Consider the following 23,469-nt stretch of genomic DNA (forward strand, 5'->3'; position numbering starts at 1 on the left):
ACAAATTCTTTGGCCACTATACCTATTTTGCCATTTGGCCTGGACCCTTTTACCACGCGGAGACCTGCTGATCCATGACGACTGGTTTGCCGAAGTAACAGCACAAAGGGGCTACAACAGACTTCTTCTGTCGCAACGTCCCTCTAAGGCCCTTCTGCTAGCTTGCTAGCCCCGGCCCGCTAGCTGTCTGAATTGCCGTGTCTCCGGCCCGCCGAGCAACTCACTGGACCCCTATGATCACTCGGCTACGCATGCCTCTCCCTAATGTCAATATGCCTTGTCCATTGCTGTTTTGGTTAGTAATTATTGCCTTATTTCACTGTAGACCCTCTAGCCCAGCTCAATATGCCTTATTTAACATTTTTGGGATAGGGGGCAGCATTTTCACTTTTGGATGAATAGCATGGCCAGATTGAACTGCCTCCTACTCTGTCCCAGATGCTAATATATGCATATTATTATTAGTATTGGATAGAAAACAGTCTCAAGTTTCTAAAACTGTTTGAATGATGTCTGTGAGTATAACAGATCTCATATGGCAGGCGAAAACCTGAGAAAAAATCCAACCAGGAAGTGGAAAATCTGAGGTTTGTAGTTTTTCAACTCAGCCCACATTGAAGATACTGGGTGATATTAGTTTTGTTTCACTTCCCAAGGCTTCCACTAGATGTCAACAGTATTTAGAACCGTTTTTGAGGATTCTACTCTAAAGGAGGGGCTCATAAGGGCTCTTTGAGTGAGTGGTCTGGCAGAGTGCCACAGCCTCGGTCTGGCGCGCTCACGTGAAAGGTAGCTACGTTCCACTTCATTTGTACAGACAAAGGAATTGTCCGATTGGAACATCAAACATATCAAAATATAGTTTTTATTTGAGATTCTCTAAAGTAGCAACCCTTTGCCTTGATTACAGCTTTGCACACTCTTGGCATTCTCTCAACCAGCTTGATGAGGAATGCTTTTCCAACAGTCTTGAAGGAGAGCCCACATATGCTGAGTACTTGTTGGCTGCTTTCCCTTCACTCTGCGGCCCAACTCATCCCAAACCATCTCAACTGGGTTGAGGTCAGGTGATTGAGGAGGCCATGTTGCAGCATTCCATCACTCTCCATCTTGGTCAAATAGCCCTTACACAGCCTGGAGGTGTGTTGGGTCATTGTCCTGTTGAAAAACAAATGGTAGTCCCACTAAGCGCAAACCAGATTGGATGGCGTATCCCTGCAGAATGCTGTGGTAGCCATGCTGGTTAAATGTGCCATGAATTCTAAATAAATCACACACGGTGTTACCAGCAAAGCACCTCCACACCATCACACTTCCTCCTCCATGCTTCACGGTGGGAATCACACATGTGGATATCATCCGGTCACCTACTCTGCGTCTCACAAAGACGCTACGATTGAACCAAAAATCTCAAACAGACTCATCAGACCAAAAGACAGATTTCCACCGGTCTAATGTCCATTGCTCGTGTTTTTTGGCCCAAGCAAGTCTCTTCCTCTTATTGGTGTCCTTTAGTAGTGGTTTCTTTGCAGTAATTTGACCTGATTCATAGTCTCCTCTGAACAGTTGATGTTGAGATGTGTCTGTTACTTGAACTCTGTGAAGCATTTATTTGGGCTGCAATCTGAGGTGCAGTTAACTCTAATGAACTTATCCTCTGCAGCAGAGGTAACTCTGAGTCTTCCTTTTCCTGTGGTGGTCCTCATGAGAGCCAGTTTCATCATAGCACTTGGTTTATGTGACTGCACTTGAAGAAAGTTATTGAAATGTTCCGCATTGACTGACCTCCATGTCTTAAAGTAATGATGGACTGTCGTTGCTCTTTGCTTATTTGAGCTGTTCTTGCCATAATATGGGCTTGGTCTTTTACCAAATAGGGCTATAATCTGTATACCACCCCTACCTTGTCACAATACGACTGATTGGCTCAAACACAATAAGAAGGAAAGAAATTCCACAAGTTAATGTTTAACAAGGATCACCTGTTTATTGAAATGCATTCCAGGTGACTACCTCATGAAGCTGGTTGAGAGAATGCCAAGAGTGTGCAAAGCTGTCAAAGGGAAAGGGTGGCTACTTTGAAGAATCTCAAATATATTTAGATTTGTTTAACACTTTTTTGGTTACGACATGATTCCATATGTGTTATTTAACAGTCTTGATGCCTTCACTATTATTCTACAATGTAGAAAATAGTAAAGAAGAAAGAAAAACCCTGAAATGAGTATGTGTCCAAACTTTTGACTGGTAATGTGTGTCATGTACCTGTTGAAGATTGGTTCTGGGACTTAAAGAGTCCCACCACACTCTTGCCGTGGAAGCCTCCGGATCGCAGCAGCACAGCTTTGGTGCGGGGGTGTTTCCAACACACCACTGGCAGGCGGTTGTGTCTGTAACAACGGGCCACCTTCTGCAGGCTGCTGTCCTGCACCGACTGGGGAACCACCAGGAGCCCTGGGTAACTGTGGGTTACACACACCATCAGCCCATTCAGCATGGAGACCATTACTGGGACACCTATGATGGCAGTTTAATCTGATACAACCAATACATGAACATTGAATACACCTCTGAGCAATACACACACATTGCTCATGGCGCCAACTTCTTATCTGATACGACAAAGTGCGTTGTGTGTACCTGCGACAGAGGGAGTAGAGTCTGTTGACTGCAGTGACTCTGAACTGCTCTCCTGTCTTAGAGCGGGAGGAGCTGGCTGTGATGGTGCCCAGGCCCAGCCGCTGGTAGTCACGGAAACACGCCCTCTCCACCAGCTGCTCCATGGTGGACTTCTCTGACGCCCTCAACGTGCTGATGGGGGGTGGCTCACCCTCATCTGACACTGGAACACACAAGCAGGTCAGGAAACTCTAGCTCGTCAAAACTCCCCTCCTCTTCTTCCTTGTAGGAGTTTAACATCAGTCTGCTCCTACCTGAGATGTCATCATCCTCGTGCCAGGTCATCCGACTCCCTCTGTCGTTCTTCTTCAGCGTGGTCTGACTCTGACGGCCCATGGTGATCATCCCAGCTCTCTTGGCTCCTTTCACAATGGTCTTGGACAGCGTCCTGTGAGGAGGAGGATAAAGAGGAGACCGTAACATCATTTATCATGTCTGATTCCAGCGTCAGATTAGGACGATTTCTAAACAGGCAGTGTCTGTTGTGGGAGGTATTACAGGAACCTTTCAAACACATAATGGGATTTGCCATCCAAAACAACTTTAACAGAACATTGACGAGTTGACTATAGCGCGTCACTGTGCACCACTCAGACAGAGGTGGGACTGACCTGAAACCTGTGTTCCTCTCCTTCTGTTTGGGAAGGATGAGTTGGGGAGTGGTCTGGCCTGCGGCGAAGGCAAATGTGCTGAAGATGGACTGAGGGTAGCGGATCCTCTGGACGTGTTTCCTGAAGACCTCCACCATCTCTGAGCTCACCTCCTCGTCAAACGCCACCTTGATCAACTGGAGGGGACACAGGACCGCATCAGGGAACCTGTGAGCTCATTGCCTCCAGATTAAACATATGGCTTTCCATGGAATGGCTGGAAAATAATAATGCATTCATAAATCAAAATGTCTCGGCAGATATGCACATCTGTGAAGCCCCAAAAACTCGGCATATTTCTATTCACATGTTGTTGTTTTTTTCCTCGCAGGGAAGCAAATACTAATAATTGCAAATCGGAAACAGAATGTACGGAATGTTCACATATTTCGCACAGACTGTCTTTCCAGAGTGAGGTCCGCTTCTCACTGACCGCCCTGACCCATCCGTCCCTCCTCTCCCCATCCATCCCTCCCCCAACATCCCACCAGTTCCTGCCCGAGGAGAGGAGACCTAGCCCCCCCCCCCCCCCTGCTCTCCTGTGGATCCCCAGCAGCCTGCAGCTCTCAATAAAGGCCTGATAATGCACCCCAGACTTAGACACAGCCCTCTGGCCAGGCTTAGCAACACACTCACACACTCTTGCTCGATAACACACACACTCACACACCCACAGGCCCAGCTAGGCCAAGTGACCCCCTCGCCACATAAAGGCCTGTTTTATTGTCCGTGTTACTAAAAAGATAGGAATGAACCATAGCAATTTTACAGCACTACATGAATTGTGAAAGACCAAAAACATGTGCACGGTTGCCTTTTTTTCTTCTTCAAATCAAACTCAACATAGGTTACTCGTATAACTTCCAAGAAATGTAGTGATATCAGGCTGGATATAGGGCAGAGTCTGTAGCCTATGCATTCCTTTAATCTCTCCAAATGTCACAACTGATCAGTAATTCTGGCTTCTCTGTGAATCTGTTGTACATGTTCTGCAATCTTACACATGGCTTGGGGCAAAAGGAGGGAACACTCACATACTTGGAAAAACTACGTTAAAATCTAAGAAATAGGACTTTGTGTACTTAATGAGAGACATGGGAACAGTAAACATGTCGTCGCCCATGAATGACACATGGGCGACACATTTCAGTTAATTACTACAGCTCCCGCCTTAGGCAATCAGTGTAATTTTGTAAATGGTGGATCTCTATGGCAAGACACATCATTCACCCAAGTTACGTCAAAATCGGCCCAGTGCGGTCTGAGATAGACTAATGAACGAATGAGCGGAGACAGATCCACGAACGGAGACAGATCCCTCCACTATGAAATCAATAATGGAAAAGCCCATAGCATCATAATCACCTCTTCAATAATGTACCTTCATCATCATCATCATCATCAGGAGTAGGTGTGTGTGTTACCTGGAAGGATGCCGAGCGGAGCTGCAGTCCCTCCTGCATGTTCTGCTGCAGTTGGTTCTGGACGCTGATCTTCTTCTCCTTGGTCAAGGTGGACACTGGGAAGCTCCTGATCACAGCCTGCTCCCCCACTACACACACACACACATACACCACCTCAACATACACTTCTATGCTTATGTACCTCATCCACACAACATAGTCCAAAACAGGCTTCATCTCAAATGATACCCTATATACATTGGGAATCCCAAAGTGCACTATCAACTTCTTATGCGGTACCTCAAGAAGGAATAATAATTAGATGCTAGCTGGATGATTTACCTAGTGGGTCGTGTGGGGAGCCCTTGAAGATGATGCGGTAGGAGGTGAGGAAGAGGGCTCCCTCTGCTGGCAGAATGTGCGGTCCCCCGAGCATCCCCCCCGTAGCCTCCTCTCTGCCATCAGGGTCCAGGACCACTCTAAGACCCTCCGACACAAACTCTTCACCAGGGAGCAGCACTGGGCGCAGGATCTTAGGCTGGGTGGCGTAGAGGATGCACATGTCAAACACACTCCATCAGAACATACTGTATGTACTGATACCTGCACGCACACCATGTACTTAAGCATGTCAACTAGGGCTGACCCCATTTAGCTGACTGGTTGATTGTCTGGTCGGTAGGCTGTTGGTTGAACGAGATTTCTTTAGTCGAGCAGTCACTATTTTCTTTTCTTCATGGTGGACAAGAAACCTGTCTGATTTGCGCCTGTCTCAGTGGACTAATTCATTGCGGAAGATACGGGATGGCACCGTCTATCACTCTTAGATATTTGATACTGAAATTGTATATGATCATATTAGTGCAACAATAATAAATCTATTGAATATTATTTTATAACAAATTCGCATTCTCCCGAATTGGATACAGTCGCTGTCCGCGGTCCTGAAATAATCTTCAATGCAGAGTAGAATTGAAATGTGCCTCTTTATAAATCATCCATATATATCTACAGAAATAAGACAGGTCTTGCTTCTGTTGCCTGTTTGAGTGATTAGTTAATAACCTAATGAATCCATGAGGACCAGGCCTCATGCAACAGCAAAATGTCAAGATAAAGCAATTTCACAGATTCGGCTGTTTTTAGTCATTGTTACGCTGTAATTTAAGCTTTACATTTTTTTTTTTGGGGGGGGGGGGGGGGGGGGGGGTTAGTACAGACTGGTATTACTTATAATGTATTTAGTGTTGTTTACACTCTTCCAAACAGGCAGAAAAAGTATATTGTAATCTAACAGCACCTGTTTGTCACACATAAAATGTACCCAGCTCTCACTCCTGTAGCCTCCTTGTCCTTGATCTCCTTACTGTTATTATTACAATTATTATTATAATCATCATTATAATAATAAGTAATGTCGTTATCATTAGTGGTCTTGGTATAGCAGCCTTGTATAACCACCATCGAGCTGTATGCAAAAGAGTGCGTCCTGTTTAGTCTTAATACCATAACTTACTTAGGCCTATATTTCAATATACAGTATAGGCTACTGTATCAATCAATCATTCGTTCATGCCATCACAGCAACATTCATGTTTTGAAATTGCAAATAAGCATTTTCGTTTTAAAATTAAATAACAAAGGAAGCTTTCAATAATTAGCCCAAACAACAAACCACAATTCATGAATGCATGCAACTGTTTTTAGTCTGCTGTAATAAAGGCTTGATACAGACTCTCTGGTCCACTTATTTAGTGTTGTTTACACTGTTCCAAATGGTCAGAAAAAATGATATTGTAATCTAGCAGCAACTGTTTGGCACACATAATACTGACGCAACACTAAGTCAAATGTCTTCCACAGATCTGACTTCCCCTTTCCCTCCTGAGCAGCCAGTAGACATTCACCCGCTTCAAAGTTATTTTTTCACGTCCTCCGCATCCATTTTGCTGTCACCTGTATTACGGTGCTCAGAGTTTGTTATAACCAAATATTATTGTGATTATGATAGGTTATAGGTCAGGCCTTATTGGTTGCGTGCATGCGATGCATACATTTTTCACATAAAGAGAGCAAGGGTTGAGGGAATGTTTTTCCTAAACAAATGAGGTATTTCGGTAACAGAACCTTTCAGTCAGAAACAAGAAAGAAATAAAATGGCTGTAATTATGTTGCAGCTTCAGCACAGACAGCGGCGATAAACACTTGCTGTGGTGCCTGTTCGCTGCAGCAGGGAGGGGAAAGAGACAACGTGCACCAGTCACCCAGGCACTCATCGTCATTTCATTTTAACACAGCGTGGCTATCGGGCTCCCTTCTTGAGTCATTTGTGTGTCTTATTTCATCAAATAGTTGGAATAAAACACCAGACAAACTCAGTACATATACAATGCCTTCAGAAAGTATTCAGATTCCTGGACTTTTTCCACATAACAGCCTTATTCTAAAAGTATTAAATAAAACATTTTCCTCAGCAATCTACACACAATACCCCATAATGGCAAAGTGAAAACAGGTTTTTAGAATTTCCTGCACATGTATTAAAAATAAATAGAAAAACCTTGTTACATAGGTATTCAGACCCTTGCATTGAGACTCGAAATTGAGCTCAGGTGCATCCTTTTATCCATTGATCATCCTTGAGATGTTTCTATAACCTGTGGGAAATTAAATTGATTGGACATGATTTGGAAAGGCACACACCTGTCTATATAAGGTCCCACAGTTGGCAGTGCATGTCAGAGCAAAAACCAAGCCATGAGGTCGAAGGAATTGTCCTAGAGCTCCGAGACAGGATTGTGTCGAGGCACAGATCTGGGGAAGGGTACCAAAACACTTCTGCAGCATTGAAGGTCTCCAAGAACACAGTGGCCTCCATTATTAAATGGAAGAAGTTTGGAACCACCAAGACTCCTAGAGCTGGCCGCCCGGCCAAACTGAGCAATCGGGGGAGAAGGAGGTGACCATGAACCAGATGGTCACTGATAGAGCTCTAAAGTTTCTCTGTGGAGATGCTAGAATCTTTCAGAAGGACGACCATCTCTGCAGCACTCCACCAATCAGGCCTGTATAGTAGAGTGGCCAGACAGAAGCCACTCATGAGCAAAAAGGCACATGACAGTCCACTTGGAGTTTGCCAAAAGGCACTTGGAAGACTCTCCGACCATGAAAAACAAGATTCTCTGGTCTGATGAAACTAAGATTGAACTCTTTGGCCTGAATGCCAAGCGTCACGTCTGGAGGAAACCTGGCACCATCCCTACGGTGAAGCATGATGGTGACAGCATCATGCAGTGGGGATGTTTTTCAGCAGCTTTCACTGGGAGAGACAGGATCAATACAAAGATGAACAGAGAGATGAGTACAGAGAGATCCTTGATGAAAACCAGCTCCAGATCGCTCAGGACTTCCGACTGGGGCGAATGTTCCCCTTCCAACAGGATAATGACCCTAAGCACACAGCCAAGACATCACAGGAGTGGCTTCGGGACAAGTCTCTGAATGTCCTTGAGTGGCCCAGACTTGAACCCGATAAAACATCTCTAGAGACTTGAAAATAGCTATGCAGCAACGCTTCCCATCCAACTTGACAGAGCTTGAGAGGATCTGCAGAGAAGAATGGGACAAACTCCCCAAATACAGGTGTGCCAAGATTGTAGCATCATACCCAAGAAGACTTGAGGGTGTAAACACTGCCAAAGGTGCTTCAACAAAGTACAGAGTAAAGGTTCTGAATACTACTTTTTATTTTTATAAATTAGCAAACATTTCTATAAACCTGTTTCTGCTTTGTCATTATGGGGTAGTGTGTGTGTTGATTTTGGTATTTTTTTTATTTAACCCTTATTTTACCAGGTAAGTTGACTGAGACCACATTCTCATTTACAGCAACGACCTGGAGGAGAGGAGATGAATGAGCCAATTGTAAGCTGGGGATGATTAGGTGTAATTAGTGACAACAGAAAGTCAGGACACCCGTTTAACGACCCATCCAAAAGACGGCACCCTACATAGAGCAATGTCCCCAATCACTGACCTGGGGATTTGGGATCATTTTTTAGACCAGAGGAAAGATTGCCTCCTACTGGCCCTCCAACAGCAGCATCTGGTCTCCCATGCAGGGACTGACCAGGACCAACCCTGCTTAGCTTCAGAAGTAAGCCAGCAGTGGGAGGCAGGGTGGTATGCTGCTGGCACTGAGGATTGATGATGGAAAAACATATATTTTAGAATAAGGCTGTAACATAACAAAATGGGGGAAAGGTCAAGGGGTCTGAATACTTTCCCAAGGCACTGTAGTTGATTTATTCAAACACATAGGGTGTGTCTATATATGGAAAAATACACATTTAAAAATGAAGACCAATAGATAGACCAATAGTTAAAAGAACAGATGACCCTCAGCCCTAATGTCAACATATCAGTGCATTGGATAAGGATAGACATCAACACAAACGTTGCACCTAAACAACAGCTGAGCATATCGAAGACAAACGTATCACACACACACACACACACGACATAAATGCAACACATCACCAACACACTGTGTGTTACACGGACACTCAGCATCAAATAGCGTATAACACTGCTTCCTAGTTACTAATGCGATGCCAAGAAAAACAAAGCATGTGTTCCGTGGAGACTAATCATCAGTAATACTCCCAAGTTAATCGTTTGGTCCTCCATTTTTTACTACTACAATAATTAATTTAGTTCATTTTGATATATGCATTGAGTGTAGTCTACGCAACATCTTTCCAGTGACCTTCTGAATTATTAACTCAACTTTTACCACACACTACCAATATATGTTGATTTACATGCTTCAAGAAATGCTGGAGGATCCAAAGCAAACCTCTCGTCAATGAGTACTGACAACTGCTGAACATCTGCTTTGAGGTGCTTCGAAGCAACCTGTAAATCCAAACTCCATTCCACTGTGTTGGAAGTTGGTTTCTCATCAGCTCCCCAGCAGAGCCAGGTCTAAAAGCTGGTCTAACACTGCTTTGTCTCTCTAGCTCATCAAACTGTAGCCAAGTTGAGCACTCTTGTGTGAGGGGGCCTAGACAGTAAATGCCCTCTAGTCAGAAGGGCATGGTTCTGTGCAGTGTTCATATTTTCCATGGGGAACAGAATGGTGTCACTGGTCCATCAGATGATCACAGCCTTTGTGTGTGTGTGGGGTGTGGTATTTTCTGTTTACTCTCTAGCAGAGGAAAGCTCTGCTCTACCTGAAGGGACATCCATGCTAAGGTCAGGTAGGTCCAGAGGCTTTGCGGTTGAGTTCTGGCCAATAGATAAGAGGAACATGGTCCTGCTGGTGTTGGATGGCCCAGGGCCAGGGGCCAGTGTGTTAAAGGTCCCAACGGTCCCCTAGCACCCCAATGAGGCTGCCAGCTGGAACTCTAACAAAGTATTCACCCCTACACACACTAGACATTAGAGCCAGCGATAGCTACTTATCACAGTGACCATTTTCACTGCTTGTAGCTTGGAGTGCCCAAGGTACACCAGTACGCCCAGCTCCCTTAGCTGATTGTTTAATCCCGACAGACCCAACAGCGCTACCTCCTCCTCCGCCTGAACCTTGGGCCAAAGCAGTAGCAGGTTCCACATAGAAGCAAGGAGAGCTCCAACTCTACGAGTCATAAATCCCTGTGCTGATGGCCCACCAGGGTCATTCCTGCGCTTGTTTACAGAGTTCATAGGATTGAATGTGCTGCTGAAAGCAGAGATGTGTACAACATGGCCTCAGCCATAAATGTCAGACAAGGCCCTGCCAGACAAACTTACAAATCAATTACACTGGGCCCGCAGAGACCTATCAAGAGCTGGCAGTGTGGTAAGGAGCACAACAGCATCCATGACTACTGTAGCCTGGCTTCACTGTAATAACCCCAGTCTGATGTTTGATGAGTGATGACAATCTGACAACTGCAACATTACTGGATGATAGGCACTTCAGCTCCAGCACACCACTTCCAGGAGAATAGGGGTTCTAACACCACTTCCAGGAGAATAGGGGTTCTAACACCACTTACAGGAGAAAAGGGGTTCTAACACCACTTCCAGGAAAATAGGGGATCTAACACCACTTCCAGGAGAATAGGGGTTCTAACACCACTTACAGGAGAAAAGGGGTTCTAACACTACTTACAGTAAAATAGGGGATCTAACACCACTTCCAGGAGAATAGGGGTTCTAACACCACTTACAGGAGAAAAGGGGTTCTAACACCACTTACAGGAGAAAAGGGGTTCTAACACCACTTCCAGTAAAATAGGGGTTCCAACACCACTTCCAGTAAAATAGGGGTTCCAACACCACTTCCAGGAGAATAGGGGTTCTAACACCACTTACAGGAGAATAGGGGCTCTAACACCACTTACAGGAGAAAAGGGGTTCTAACACCACTTCCAGGAAAATAGGGGATCTAACACCACTTCCAGGAGAATAGGGGTTCTAACACCACTTCCAGTAAAATAGGGGTTCCAACACCACTTCCAGTAAAATAGGGGTTCCAACACCACTTCCAGGAGAATAGGGGTTCTAACACCACTTACAGGAGAAAAGGGGTTCTAACACCACTTACAGGAGAAAAGGGGTTCTAACACCACTTCCAGGAAAATAGGGGATCTAACACCACTTCCAGGAGAATAGGGGTTCTAACACCACTTCCAGTAAAATAGGGGTTCCAACACCACTTCCAGTAAAATAGGGGTTCCAACACCACTTCCAGGAGAATAAGGGTTCTAACACCCCTTCCAGGAGAAAAGGGGTTCTAACACCCCTTCCAGGAGAAAAGGGGTTCTAACACCACTTCCAGTAAAATAAGGGATCTAACACCACTTCCAGGAGAATAAGGGTTCTAACACCCCTTCCAGGAGAAAAGGGGTTCTAACACCCCTTCCAGGAGAAAAGGGGTTCTAACACCACTTCCAGTAAAATAAGGGATCTAACACCACTTCCAGGAGAATAGGGGTTCCAACACCACTTCCAGGAGAATAGGGGTTCTAACACACCTTCCAGGAGAATAGGGGTTGTAACACCCCTTCCAGGAGAAAAGGGGTTCTAACACCACTTCCAGTAAAATAGGGGATCTAACACCACTTCCAGGAGAATAGGGGTTCTAACACCACTTCCAGTAAAATAGGGGTTCCAACACCACTTCCAGTAAAATAGGGGTTCCAACACCACTTCCAGTAAAATAGGGGTTCCAACACCACTTCCAGGAGAATAGGGGTTCTAACACCACTTCCAGAAGAATAGGGGTTCCAACACCACTTCCAGGAGAATAGGGGATCTAACACCACTTCCAGTAAAATAGGGGATCTAACACCACTTCCAGGAGAATAGGGGATCTAACACCACTTCCAGGAGAATAGGGGTTCTCTAACACCACTTCCAGGAGAATAGGGGTTCTAACACCACTTCCAGGAGAATAGGGGTTCTAACACCACTTCCAGGAGAATAGGGGTTCGAACATCACTTCCAGGAGAATAGGGGTTCTAACACCACTGCCAGTAAAATAGGGGTTCTAACACCCTTTCCAGGAGAATAGGGGATCAAACACCACTTCCAGGAGAATAGGGGTTCTAACACCACTGCCAGTTAAATAGGGGTTCTAACACCACTTCATTATCAAAGGACAGGTTTACTTCAAAAGGCACAAAGAATTACTCCAATCATTAACCTCTTTGGGCTAGCGTCCCACCTCGACAACATCCGGTGAAATGACAATGATTTTGATGACAGATTACAGAGCTTCAAATTCTAAACACCTCTTTTTTAAATATTTATAATTATTTTACCCCTTTTTTCTCCCCAATTTCATGGTATCCAATTGGTAGTTCCAGTCCTGTCCCATCGCTGCAACTCCCGTACGGACTCGGGAGAGGCGAAGGTCAAGAGCCGTGCGTCCTCCGAAACACAACCCAACCAAGCCGCACTGCTTCTTGACTACGCCCGCTTAACCCGGAAACCAGTCGCATCAATGTGTCGGAGTACACTGTACACTTGGTGACTGTGTTAGTTTGCACTGCACCCGGCTCGCTACAGGAGTTGCTAGAGCTCAATGGGACAGGAACATCCCTGCCGGCCAAACCCTCGTCTAACCCAGACGATGCTGGGCCAATTGTGCAAAGCCCCGTGAGCCTCCTGCGATAGAGCTTGGCCTCGAACCAGGATCTCTAGTGGCACATCTAGTACTGCGATGCAGTGCCTTAGACCAATGCGCTTAGACCACCACTGTGCCTTAGACCACTGCGCTACTCGGGAGGCATGTTTCTAAACATGTCTACATTAATGTGGTTGTTACCGTGATTCCGGATAATCCTGAACGAATTGTGAATAAGGATGACTGAGAAAGTTGAAGTGTTTAGAAATATTCTATTTTTATTTACAATACAATAAAATAATCCAAATGGTACTGATATTCATGGTTGATAAACTCCATTTCTATTCAGACAGACATATTAGAGAACTCGGTGGTTCAGTGCAGGGCAGCACCTACCTTCTGGATGGGTGGCCCAGTGCAGGGCAGCACCTACCTTCTGGATGGGTGGCCCAGTGCAGGGTAACTGTACCTATCTTCTGGATGGGTGGCCCAGTGTAGGGCAGTACCTACCTTCTGGATGGGAGGCCCAGTGCAGGGCAGTACCTACCTTCTGGATGGGAGGCCCAGTGCAGGGCAGTACCTATCTTCTGGATGGGTGGCCCAGTGCAGGGCAGTACCTACCTTCTGGATGGGAGGCCCAGTGCAGGGCAGTACCTATCTTCTGGATGGGTGGCCCAGTGCAGGGCAGTACCTACCTTCTGTATGGGTGGCCCAGTGCAGGGCAGTACCTATCTTCTGGATGGATGGCCCAGTGCAGGGCAGTACCTACCTTCTGGATGGGTGGCCCAGTGCAGGGCAGCACCTACCTTCTGGATGGGTGGCCCAGTGCAGGGCAGCACCTACCTTCTGGATGGGTGGCCCAGTGCAGGGCAGCACCTACCTTCTGGATGGGTGGCCCAGTGCAGGGCAGCACCTACCTTCTGGATGGGAGGCCCAGTGCAGGGCAGTACCTACCTTCTGGATGGGTGGCCCAGTGCAGGGCAGTACCTATCTTCTGGATGGATGGCCCAGTGCAGGGCAGTACCTACCTTCTGTATGGGTGGCCCAGTGCAGGGCAGCACCTACCTTCTGGATGGGTGGCCCAGTGCAGGGCAGTACCTATCTTCTGGATGGATGGCCCAGTGCAGGGCAGCACCTACCTTCTGGATGGGTGGCCCAGTGCAGGGCAGCACCTACCTTCTGGATGGGTGGCCCAGTGCAGGGCAGTACCTACCTTCTGGATGGATGGCCCAGTGCAGGGCAGTACCTACCTTCTGGATGGGTGGCCCAGTGCAGGGCAGTACCTATCTTCTGGATGGATGGCCCAGTGCAGGGCAGTACCTACCTTCTGGATGGGCGGCAGCCTCCTGCTCTCCCTGTGGACTGCCTCCAGAGTTTCCATCTGCATGGCCACGATGCCTGGGGTCAGAGGTCATGACCAGTTAGCACAATGTCATGCACACACAAAAACACGTTACCCAACCCAGGTAAACATAAACACATGCTTCTACACCCCTAATTACAACCCCAAGAAGCCTATATTTACAGATTTGAAGACCACCACCTACAGTGAGATACACAAGTACTGGGATGATACAATGACTATGAGGTTAAACTGTCAGCTTTAATTTGAGGGTATTTTCATCCATATGGCCTTTGGTAAATAATGTATTGTGTCATTTTTTTGTATATAAGAACATGATGTTTCTAAACACCTAATTTTTGAAATTATTATTTTACCCCCTTTTTTCTCCCCAATTTCATGGTATCCAATTGGTAGTTCCAGTCCTGTCCCATCGCTGCAACTCCTGTACGGACTCGGGAGAGGCGATGGTCAAGAGCCGTGCGTCCTCCGAAACTAGAGCTAGAGCTCAATGGGACAGGAACATCCCTGCCGGCCAAACCCTCCTCTAACCCAGACAATGCTGAGCCAATTGTGAGCCTCCTGCGATAGAGCTTGGACTCGAACCAGGATCTCTAGTGGCACAGCTAGTACTGCGATGCAGTGCCATAGACCACTGCACTTAGACCACCAAAGTGCCTTAGACCACTGCGCTACTCGGGAGGCATGTTTCTAAACATGTCTTCATTAATGTGGTTGTTACCGTGATTCCGTTTAATCCTGAACGAATCGTGAATAAGGATGACTGAGAAAGTTGAAGTGTTTAGAAATATTCTATTTTGTAAAGTGCTGGAGTACAGAGCCAAAACCACAAAAAATGTGTTACTGTCCCAATACTTTTGGAGCTCACTGTTTGTCAAAGAGTTAATCTGCTCAGAGGCTGTAGGACTCCACAGCGCTACAGGCCTGCACTCAGAATACACACTTCAATCAGCTTCCAGGGATACCTTGGCAAAAATAAACTGATAAAGCTCACAGAATTAGGACAGTGGGAGTTTGCTACTGAAGTCAGAGGTCACGGTGCTTGCTAGCTACAGAGCTCCTGGATAGAGGTGTATTGGGGTTTAATTGACGTTGTATTTGGTAGTATTGAGGTTGACTGGGGGTCGTACGGTACCTGGGATCATGCTATGCAAACTCTTGATGTGGTCCTGGCTGACGCCACTCTCGGTGCACACCTTGTCAATGAAGCGGGCGATGAACCGTACCACAGAGTTGGCCACGTCGCTGTTCTCAGAGTCCTCAAAGCCACTCTCTGTGTCAAAGCTCTCCGCCACACTGCCTGCAATACTGAAAACACACATTTACATTTTAGATATATCAGATTTTAGTCTTCATTAATGGCATGAGAATAGAACAGGCTGCAGAGAAGGACGCTTGAAGTTTTCCCAGAGATGCACATGACGATATAGCGTGTCTGAGGTCTGTGAGCATGGCACCCCAGCAGTCTGGCGAGAGGTCAGCTGTGATGCCAGGACCTCTCACTCGGTCTCTTGGCCACGCTACACTTTTCACATGGGACGGTGATGTAACGTCCCGTGGGGTTTACAAACACACAGATCCAGAAGTCTCTCTGTGAGAAACAAAACAAGTCTGGGGCAAGAACCAAAAGAGGGGAAAAAAATAACCAAATGAACACAGTGTGGCCATCGCCTTTCCCCCCCTACTCATGAAACTAGTGGCAAAATAAGAACTAAAGGATTCATCAAGGTGTAGTCTTCAACATTCTCCATGTAAACAACTCAAAGGGCCTAAACTCTCCAGTAATACACTTCAGAGGGGACTAGCTAGGGGGCTACCGTGTAGCAGCAGCGCATACAGAAAGTGAAAGTGAGAAACTCTGGAGATAAGGCCTTGGCAGACCCTTCTCCATTTCTGAGAAAAGCCACACGTGCAAATTTTCCAAACTTGGTACACATTACTATTAGTGCGGAGCACTGGAAATCCCAATCTTTGTTTCTTTTGGCTGAGTGGAGGTCGCCCCCCACCACCACAGACAGGCTGAGTGGAGGTCGCCCCCCACCACCACAGACAGGCTGAGTGGAGGTCGCCCCCCACCACCACAGACAGGCTGAGTGGAGGTCGCCCCCCACCACCACAGACAGGCTGAGTGGAGGTCGCCCCCCCACCACCACAGACAGGCTGAGTGGAGGTCGCCCCCCCACCACCACAGACAGGCTGAGTGGAGGTCGCCCCCCCACCACCACAGACAGGCTGACTGGAGGTCGCCCCCCACCACCACAGACAGGCTGAGTGGAGGTCGCCCCCCACCACCACAGACAGACTGAGTGGAGGTCGCCCCCCACCACCACAGACAGACTGAGTGGATGTCGCCCCCCACCACCACAGACAGGCTGAGTGGATGTCGCCCCCCACCACCACAGACAGACTGAGTGGAGGTCGCCCCCCACCACCACAGACAGGCTGAGTGGATGTCGCCCCCCACCACCACAGACAGGCTGAGTGGATGTCGCCCCCCACCACCACAGACAGGCTGAGTGGAGGTCGCCCCCTCTGGCAGACCTGAGGCTGAAACTCCAGCAGGTGATCGGACAGCCAACAGGATGGACGTGGGAGTGGGCAGGATATGGCTGAGGAGGTGCTGTACACTGATCCGTTTTAGAGGAGAGGAGATTGATGCCATGTCCGCCCACAAACTTATCGTCACCTTTATGACAAAGTACAAAACACTCCCCAAGCAAGAGCGCTATCGTCCTAGATAACAACCTTACATTTCAGCTCTTTTTCTCTTTCCGATCGAGTGCATTTCACTCTAGGGGGCCATGAGCTTCTGTGTACTGTGCCAAACTAACTGTTGATATAGCTGTGGCGAATAGCTAGGTGTCAGATTGAACTGACTGAGTATCAGTGGGGTGCAGTGAGGCGCAACCAGCTGCTCTGCTTGCCTGTTGGTTACGATGCTGTTGCTGCCGCTCTCCCAGTCAGCGACGGGGTTGGCTCTGAGCAGCTTGTTCTTGCTGGTGTCCAGGGGGACCAGCAGGTAGACGAGGAGGCTGGCGTAGTGGATGGCCTGGCTGAACACTGTGCTCTCCTCGTTCTTCACCAGCTCCTGCTGCTTCTCCTTGCTGAGGCAGGGCCAGGCGCGCAGCTGCTCCGCCGCCAGGTCCATGGCCGTGCGCTCCAAGGCGCTGGGGGCCGCCGGGGGCAGGGGACCTTGTTCCTGGGGGGGAGAAAGATATGGGGGTGTTCAGTGTCATTCTGCATATGGGCCTAAAAAAGTGAGAGAAGAAAGACCATTGTATGGAACCTCTCATTCTCTTACCTTTAGCCTGGCACTGATGCCTAGTTTGTCAGGGGCGGTGAGGTACAGGGCTCGGATCTGGTTCTGGACCTCGCTGTAGAACGTGGCCTCCCAGAACTGCTGATTGGTCCAAATGGGATGGTCCTGGACACAGGTGTAGGCAAACTGGCTCACACCAGCTGGCAGTTTCTGCAGACACGAGGGAATATTTTGACAGTAAGAGGCTGAGGAGTCGACATTTTCAACAGTTTACACTGAAGCGCTGACCAGCCAAACGTTCAGACCTGCTGACTGTCTGCTTTTGACTGAACGTACAAGAGAGTAGTTTGGGCTCAACGTCTCACAACTCGTGAAACTAACTGGGCTGTGGTGAGCATAGCTTGTAAAGACGACCATTAAAAACTGGGTGGAAATAGGAAAAGAATACAAAGCTGCCAAAGGTTTCAAGCACAATCAATCATTTCTCGTGGGCTGTAAGTTTTTAACACATACAACACCACACGAAGAACGTCAGGCTCCCGCTCTCTCTCTGGATGAGCACTAAAAACAGGGCCCTGAGGGTTTTTCCGCGGTATGAATAGTGAAGTGAAGCACCTGCACACAGCACCTAGAGGGAGCATGCAGCTCTGCTAAAGCCATGAAGACTGTTCCCATGTCCCGATATAAACAAATGAATGTTTGGCAACAGCTGTAGCACCTACCAGTCCCAAACCCAAGAACACAACACTGTTTATAAATGAACATCCTTACCCCACCCCACCTCTATGTTCCTCTCTTCCCCCTGGCCGAGTCTGAAGGCCATGTGTCTTTCTTTAGCGACGCTCAAGCCTCTTATTAGATTAGCTTCTGATTTCTTCCCTCTGAGCCTGACACAATACAACACGGCGCTGTTCATTATCGTCTTGGTTCTCCCTGAATAATCAGCGGCAGTGGGGCTACTGTAGTTACGAGGAAGCAGAACTAAAATAGCTACAGTCCCGGCACCCTGCTGAGGCTTAACCGAGGGCAGGGGTCCGAGCACAGAGCCCTGGGGGAGTGAGAGAGCAGTGGGCGGAAGTTCAAAGGTGAGACTGGGGTTGGAAGTGATTCTAGTGTACGATGGGCTGTGTAGCTCATCGTCTCTCCTCTCCAGAGAGGTTTGAAGGCCGTTGGAGGGCAGCAGTAGACCGCCTGCTCTGTTTCCTCCCTGCTCAGGACAGCCCTATCCCTCTGATGTGAATGATAAATCCACTCGTAAGCCTCCTGTCTAAACCACTGTCACAAATACATAATTCACCTGCAAATGTACGCAGTCCGTCAGAGTGCAGCTTCATATCGTTAGGGAAGTAAGGAGGATGACGCCAATGTCAAAGCTTGTACGGATAGTTTCCTTTCCCCGGGAATGTTTTATACACATTACATCTTCACAGGAACACGGTGTCCTCCACACTCAGCCATTTACAGTGAGAGCAGGGGGCTGGTCTACCAACCCTCTGTCGACAGAGACAAATCTGACACGGCCGCAAGTGTTTTCAGGACAAACCGTGGCGCTAATAGACTTACAGATTACCTGATTGGATTAAAGAATTTAGACTAAATGCACAGGGGTCAGTGTTAAAGGATGGAAATTAATGAACCGTGGCCATTCATGGAACATCGACCAATATGAAAAACAAGAACAGTAGACACTTTAATGCAGCTGTTATTCTGGGACCTGCACCAGAGAACAATATTTACAATATTAGTCATCATGCTCTCATGTCATATGGTGTGTGGGTTTTGCAGCGGATTGAGTGGAGGTGTGTGTGTCCTCTCCTGTTAAACACACAGCCTGCTCAGTTGTCTGGAGGTCAGGTTGACCACGGCCGGTTGGCTCTCCCTGCTCTGATAACAGAGGGGAGCCAGGGTCTAGGCTGCAGTCATAACCTACTACACAGAGCAGAGGGACAAGATAAGACAGATGGAGGGATGGAGGTAGACGACCCTCAGAGGCCCATATGAATGTTCCACTTGCCAAATGTAGAAAAGGAATGCGGGGCTGGAAGAGAGAGAGACAGAGAGAGAGGGAGACAGACAGACAGACAGACAGACAGACAGACAGACAGACAGAGACAGACAGAGACAGACAGACAGAGACAGACAGGGAGCCCGAGCCAGAGACCGAGATCCGGACAGAGTCGGTGACTCCAGACAGACAGAGGCCCAGGCAGAGACCCAGACAGAGTCGGTGACTCCAGACAGAGGTAGAGACCCAGACAGAGACACAAACCGAGACCCAGACAGAGACCCAGACAGAGACCCAGACAGGCAGAGACAGGCAGAGACAGGCAGAGACAGACAGACAGACAGACAGACAGACAGACAGAGACAGACAGAGAGACAGAGAGACAGACAGAGCAAGAGAGAGAGAGACAGACAGAGAGCAAGAGAGAGAGAGAGAGTAAATAATGCATGCAGAGCAGAATTAGGCCGATACCCACTAATTATCAAAATCCAGAAAAGAGCCGTTAAATTCTATAACCACCTAAAAGAAAGCGATTCCCAAACCTTCCATAACAAAGCCATCACCTACAGAGAGATGAACCTGGAGAAGAGTCCCCTAAGCAAGCTGGTCCTGGGGCTCTGTTCACAAACACAAACACACCCTACAGAGCCCCAGGACAGCAGCACAATTAGACCCAACCAAATCATGAGAAAATAAAAAGATAATTACTTGACACATTGGAAAGAATTAACAAAAAAAAGAGCAAACTAGAATGCTATTTGGCCCTAAACAGAGAGTACACAGCAGCAGAATACCTGACCACTGTGACTGACCCAAAATTAAGAAAAGCTTTGACTATGTACAGACTCAGTGAGCATAGCCTTGCTATTGAGAAAGGCCGCCGTAGGCAGACATGGCTCTCAAGAGAAGACAGGCTATGTGCTCGAAAACAAATCCCATTTTGATAAACTCCCATATCTACTGGGTGAAATTCCACAGTGTGCCATCACAGCAGCAAGATTTGTGACCTGTTGCCACGAGAAAAGGGCAAAGAGTGAAGAACAAACACCATTGTAAATACAACCCATATTTATGCTTATTTATTTTAATCTTGTGTCTTTTAACCATTTGTACATTGTTAAAACACTGTATATATATATATAATATGACATTTGGATTGTCTTTATTGTTTTGAAACTTCTGTATGTGTAATGTTTACAGTTCATTTTTATTGTTTATTTCACTTTATATATTATCTACCTCACTTGCTTTGGCAATGTTAACACATGTTTCCCATGCTAATAAAGCCTCTTGAATTGAATTGAATTGAGAGAGAGAGAGAGCGAGACAGAGAGCGAGAGAGAGCGAGAGACAGACAGAGAGAGCGAGAGACAGACAGAGAGAGAGAGAGAGAGAGAGCGAGAGAGAGAAACAGACAGAGAGAGCGAGAGAGAGAGACAGAGAGAGCAAGAGAGAAACAGACAGAGAGAGCGACCGAGCGAGCATGAGACCGAGAGAGAGACCCAGACAGAAACAGTGACTCCAGGCAGAGACAGTGACTCCAGGCAGAGACAATCACTCCAGACAGAGACAGTCACTCCAGAGAGAGACAGTCACTCCAGAGAGAGACAGTCACTCCAGACAGACAGAGACCCAGACAAAGGCAGAGACAGAGACCCAGACAGAGACCCAGACAGACAGAGACGCAGACAGAGACCCAGAGACCCAAACAGAGACCCAGACAGAGACACAGACACAGAGAGACCCAGACACAGAGAGACCCAGACACAGAGAGACCCAGACACAGAGAGACCCAGACACAGAAACAGACCCAGAAAGATTCCCAGACACCCAGACATACACACAGAGACCCAGACAGAGACACAGACCCAGACAGACAAACAGAGACAGACACAGAGACCCAGACAGAGAGAGAAACAGACACAGACAGAGACGCAGAGACACAGACGGAGAGCTAGACACACAGCCAGAGACACAGCCAGAGAGCCAGAGACACAGCCAGACACACAGCCAGAGATTCAAAGACACAGCCAGAGAGTCAGACAGCCAGACACACAGACAGCCAGAAACACAGACAGCCAGACACACAGACAGCCAGAGAGCCAGACACACAGCCAGAGAGCCAGACACACAGCCAGAGAGCCAGACACACAGCCAGAGAGTCAGACAGCCAGACACGCAGCCAGAGAGTCAGAGAGCCGGACAAACAGACAGACAGCCAGAGAGCCAGACAGACAGCCAGAGAGCCAGACAGACAGCCAGAGAGCCAGACACACAGCCAGAGAGCCAGACACACAGCCAGAGAGCCAGACACACAGCCAGAGAGCCAGACGCACAGCCAGAGAGCCAGACACACACAGCCAGAGAGCCAGACACACACAGCCAGAGAGCCAGACACACACAGCCAGAGAGCCAGACACACAGCCAGAGAGCCAGACACACAGCCAGAGAGCCAGCGGCCATCCAGCAGGAGAGCCATCCAGCCACACAGAGAACCAGCCAGCCAGAGAGCCAGCCAGCCATCCAGCAGGAGAGCCATCCAGTCACACAGAGAGCCAGCCAGCCAGAGAGCCAGCCAGAGAGCCAGCCAGCCAGAGAGCCAGCCAGAGAGCCAGCCAGAGAGCCAGCCAGCCAGCCAGAGAGCCAGCCAGCCAGAGAGCCAGCCACACAGAGAGCCAGCCAGCCAGAGAGTAAGCCAGCCACACAGAGAGCCAGCCAGCCAAAGAGAGCCAGCCAGCCACAAAGACAGCCAGCGAGTCAGCCTGAGAGCCAGCCAGCCACACAGAGAGCCAGCCAGAGAGCCAGCCAGCCAGAGAGCCAGCCAGCCAGAGAGCCAGCCAGCCACAAAGACAGCCAGCCAGCCAGAGTGTAAGCCAGCCAGCCAAAAGAGAGCCAGCCTGCCAAAGAGAGCCAGCCAGAGAGCCAGCCAGTCAGCCAGAGATCCAGCCAGTCAACCAGAGATCCAGCCAGTCAGCCAGAGAGCCAGCCAACCACAAAGAGAGCCAGCCAGAGAGCCAGCCAGCCAGAGAGCAAGCCAGCCACAAAGAGAGCAAGCCAGCCACAAAGAGAGCAAGCCAGCCACAAAGAGAGCAAGCCAGCCAGCCAGCGGGTCAGCCAGCCAGAGAGCCAGCTAGCCAGACAGAGAGCCAGTCAGACAACCAGAGAGCCAGACAGAGAAACAGCCAGCCAGACACACAGAGAAACAGCCAGCCAGACACACAGAAAGCCAGCCAGACAGGCAGAGAGAGCCAGACAGGCAGAGACAGCCAGACAGACCGAGACAGCCAGACATAGCTCAAGGTCTGGCTAGGGGATCCCATAAGGACCTGAAGGAAGAGGTGGTAACTCTTCAATAATACAGTTTTGCCCATAGAGCTAGATAGACAGTGAGAGAGACATATACAGAGTGATCGCTCAGGGTATGTCATCAGCTCTAAAGGGAGGTATGATGTCTCATAGCTCTGCTGGTTAACATGTATCTGGACACTGGAGGAAAAGTGCCGTGTTTGATCCCTGACCAGCCTTGGGCAACAAAATAGTTTGTCTGTTTTGGAGCAAATCACTTGGCATCCACGGGCATAAAAATAGACATTTCTTTAGGTCCTTTGTGACAGAGACTCTGGGGGAAGAAAATATCCCGACTTGGACCAATCAATCTTTCTAGACTTATTCCTCATGAATGACTATTGTGTCAGAGGTATTTGCGTCCTGTAGCACTGAAGACGTCGCCATCCAAACAATGTATTTACACAAATGACTGAGTCAAACAAACAGACGACGTGGAAAAGTGTGGAACAAACAAGTCCATCATGCCATAAGTATTCACGCGGGATGTACTGTTAACATAAATGGTCTACAATGCAGAGTAAACAGAGACGAGTCCAGCTCTAGACGTCTCACAGGGACACAAAGGTCACGACGTAAATCATCTGCTCTCCCCAGGACCAAACGTAAAACAACTTGACAGCGAAAACCTTCCAATCCCTCCACG

General features: G+C 48.1%; 1 protein-coding gene across 5 annotated transcripts in view; it reads right to left on the bottom strand.

Annotated features, from left to right (window-relative positions):
• LOC110506476 (myotubularin-related protein 13) overlaps window positions 1-23,469 on the bottom strand; it is a 150,985-nt gene that overhangs the window by 17,406 nt on the left and 110,110 nt on the right. For 4 of the 5 annotated variants that reach the window (XM_090222256.1, XM_090222255.1, XM_090222254.1 and 1 more), the window contains exons 18-27: window positions 17,516-17,683; window positions 17,139-17,413; window positions 15,350-15,522; window positions 14,176-14,249; window positions 5,075-5,270; window positions 4,754-4,881; window positions 3,291-3,466; window positions 2,934-3,067; window positions 2,641-2,842; window positions 2,266-2,462 (exon numbers count right to left, since the gene is read on the bottom strand). In XM_090222256.1, coding sequence (XP_090078382.1) covers window positions 2,266-2,462; window positions 2,641-2,842; window positions 2,934-3,067; window positions 3,291-3,466; window positions 4,754-4,881; window positions 5,075-5,270; window positions 14,176-14,249; window positions 15,350-15,522; window positions 17,139-17,413; window positions 17,516-17,683 — 1,723 coding nt within the window. Of the gene's footprint in view, window positions 1-2,265; window positions 2,463-2,640; window positions 2,843-2,933; window positions 3,068-3,290; window positions 3,467-4,753; window positions 4,882-5,074; window positions 5,271-7,435; window positions 7,701-14,175; window positions 14,250-15,349; window positions 15,523-17,138; window positions 17,414-17,515; window positions 17,684-23,469 lie in introns of those variants that run through there. The other variant, XM_090222257.1, reaches the window with a different exon arrangement.

Source organism: Oncorhynchus mykiss, chromosome 26 (assembly GCF_057628025.1).
Source record: "Oncorhynchus mykiss isolate SJ-2025 chromosome 26, ASM5762802v1, whole genome shotgun sequence".
NCBI lineage: Eukaryota > Metazoa > Chordata > Actinopteri > Salmoniformes > Salmonidae > Oncorhynchus > Oncorhynchus mykiss.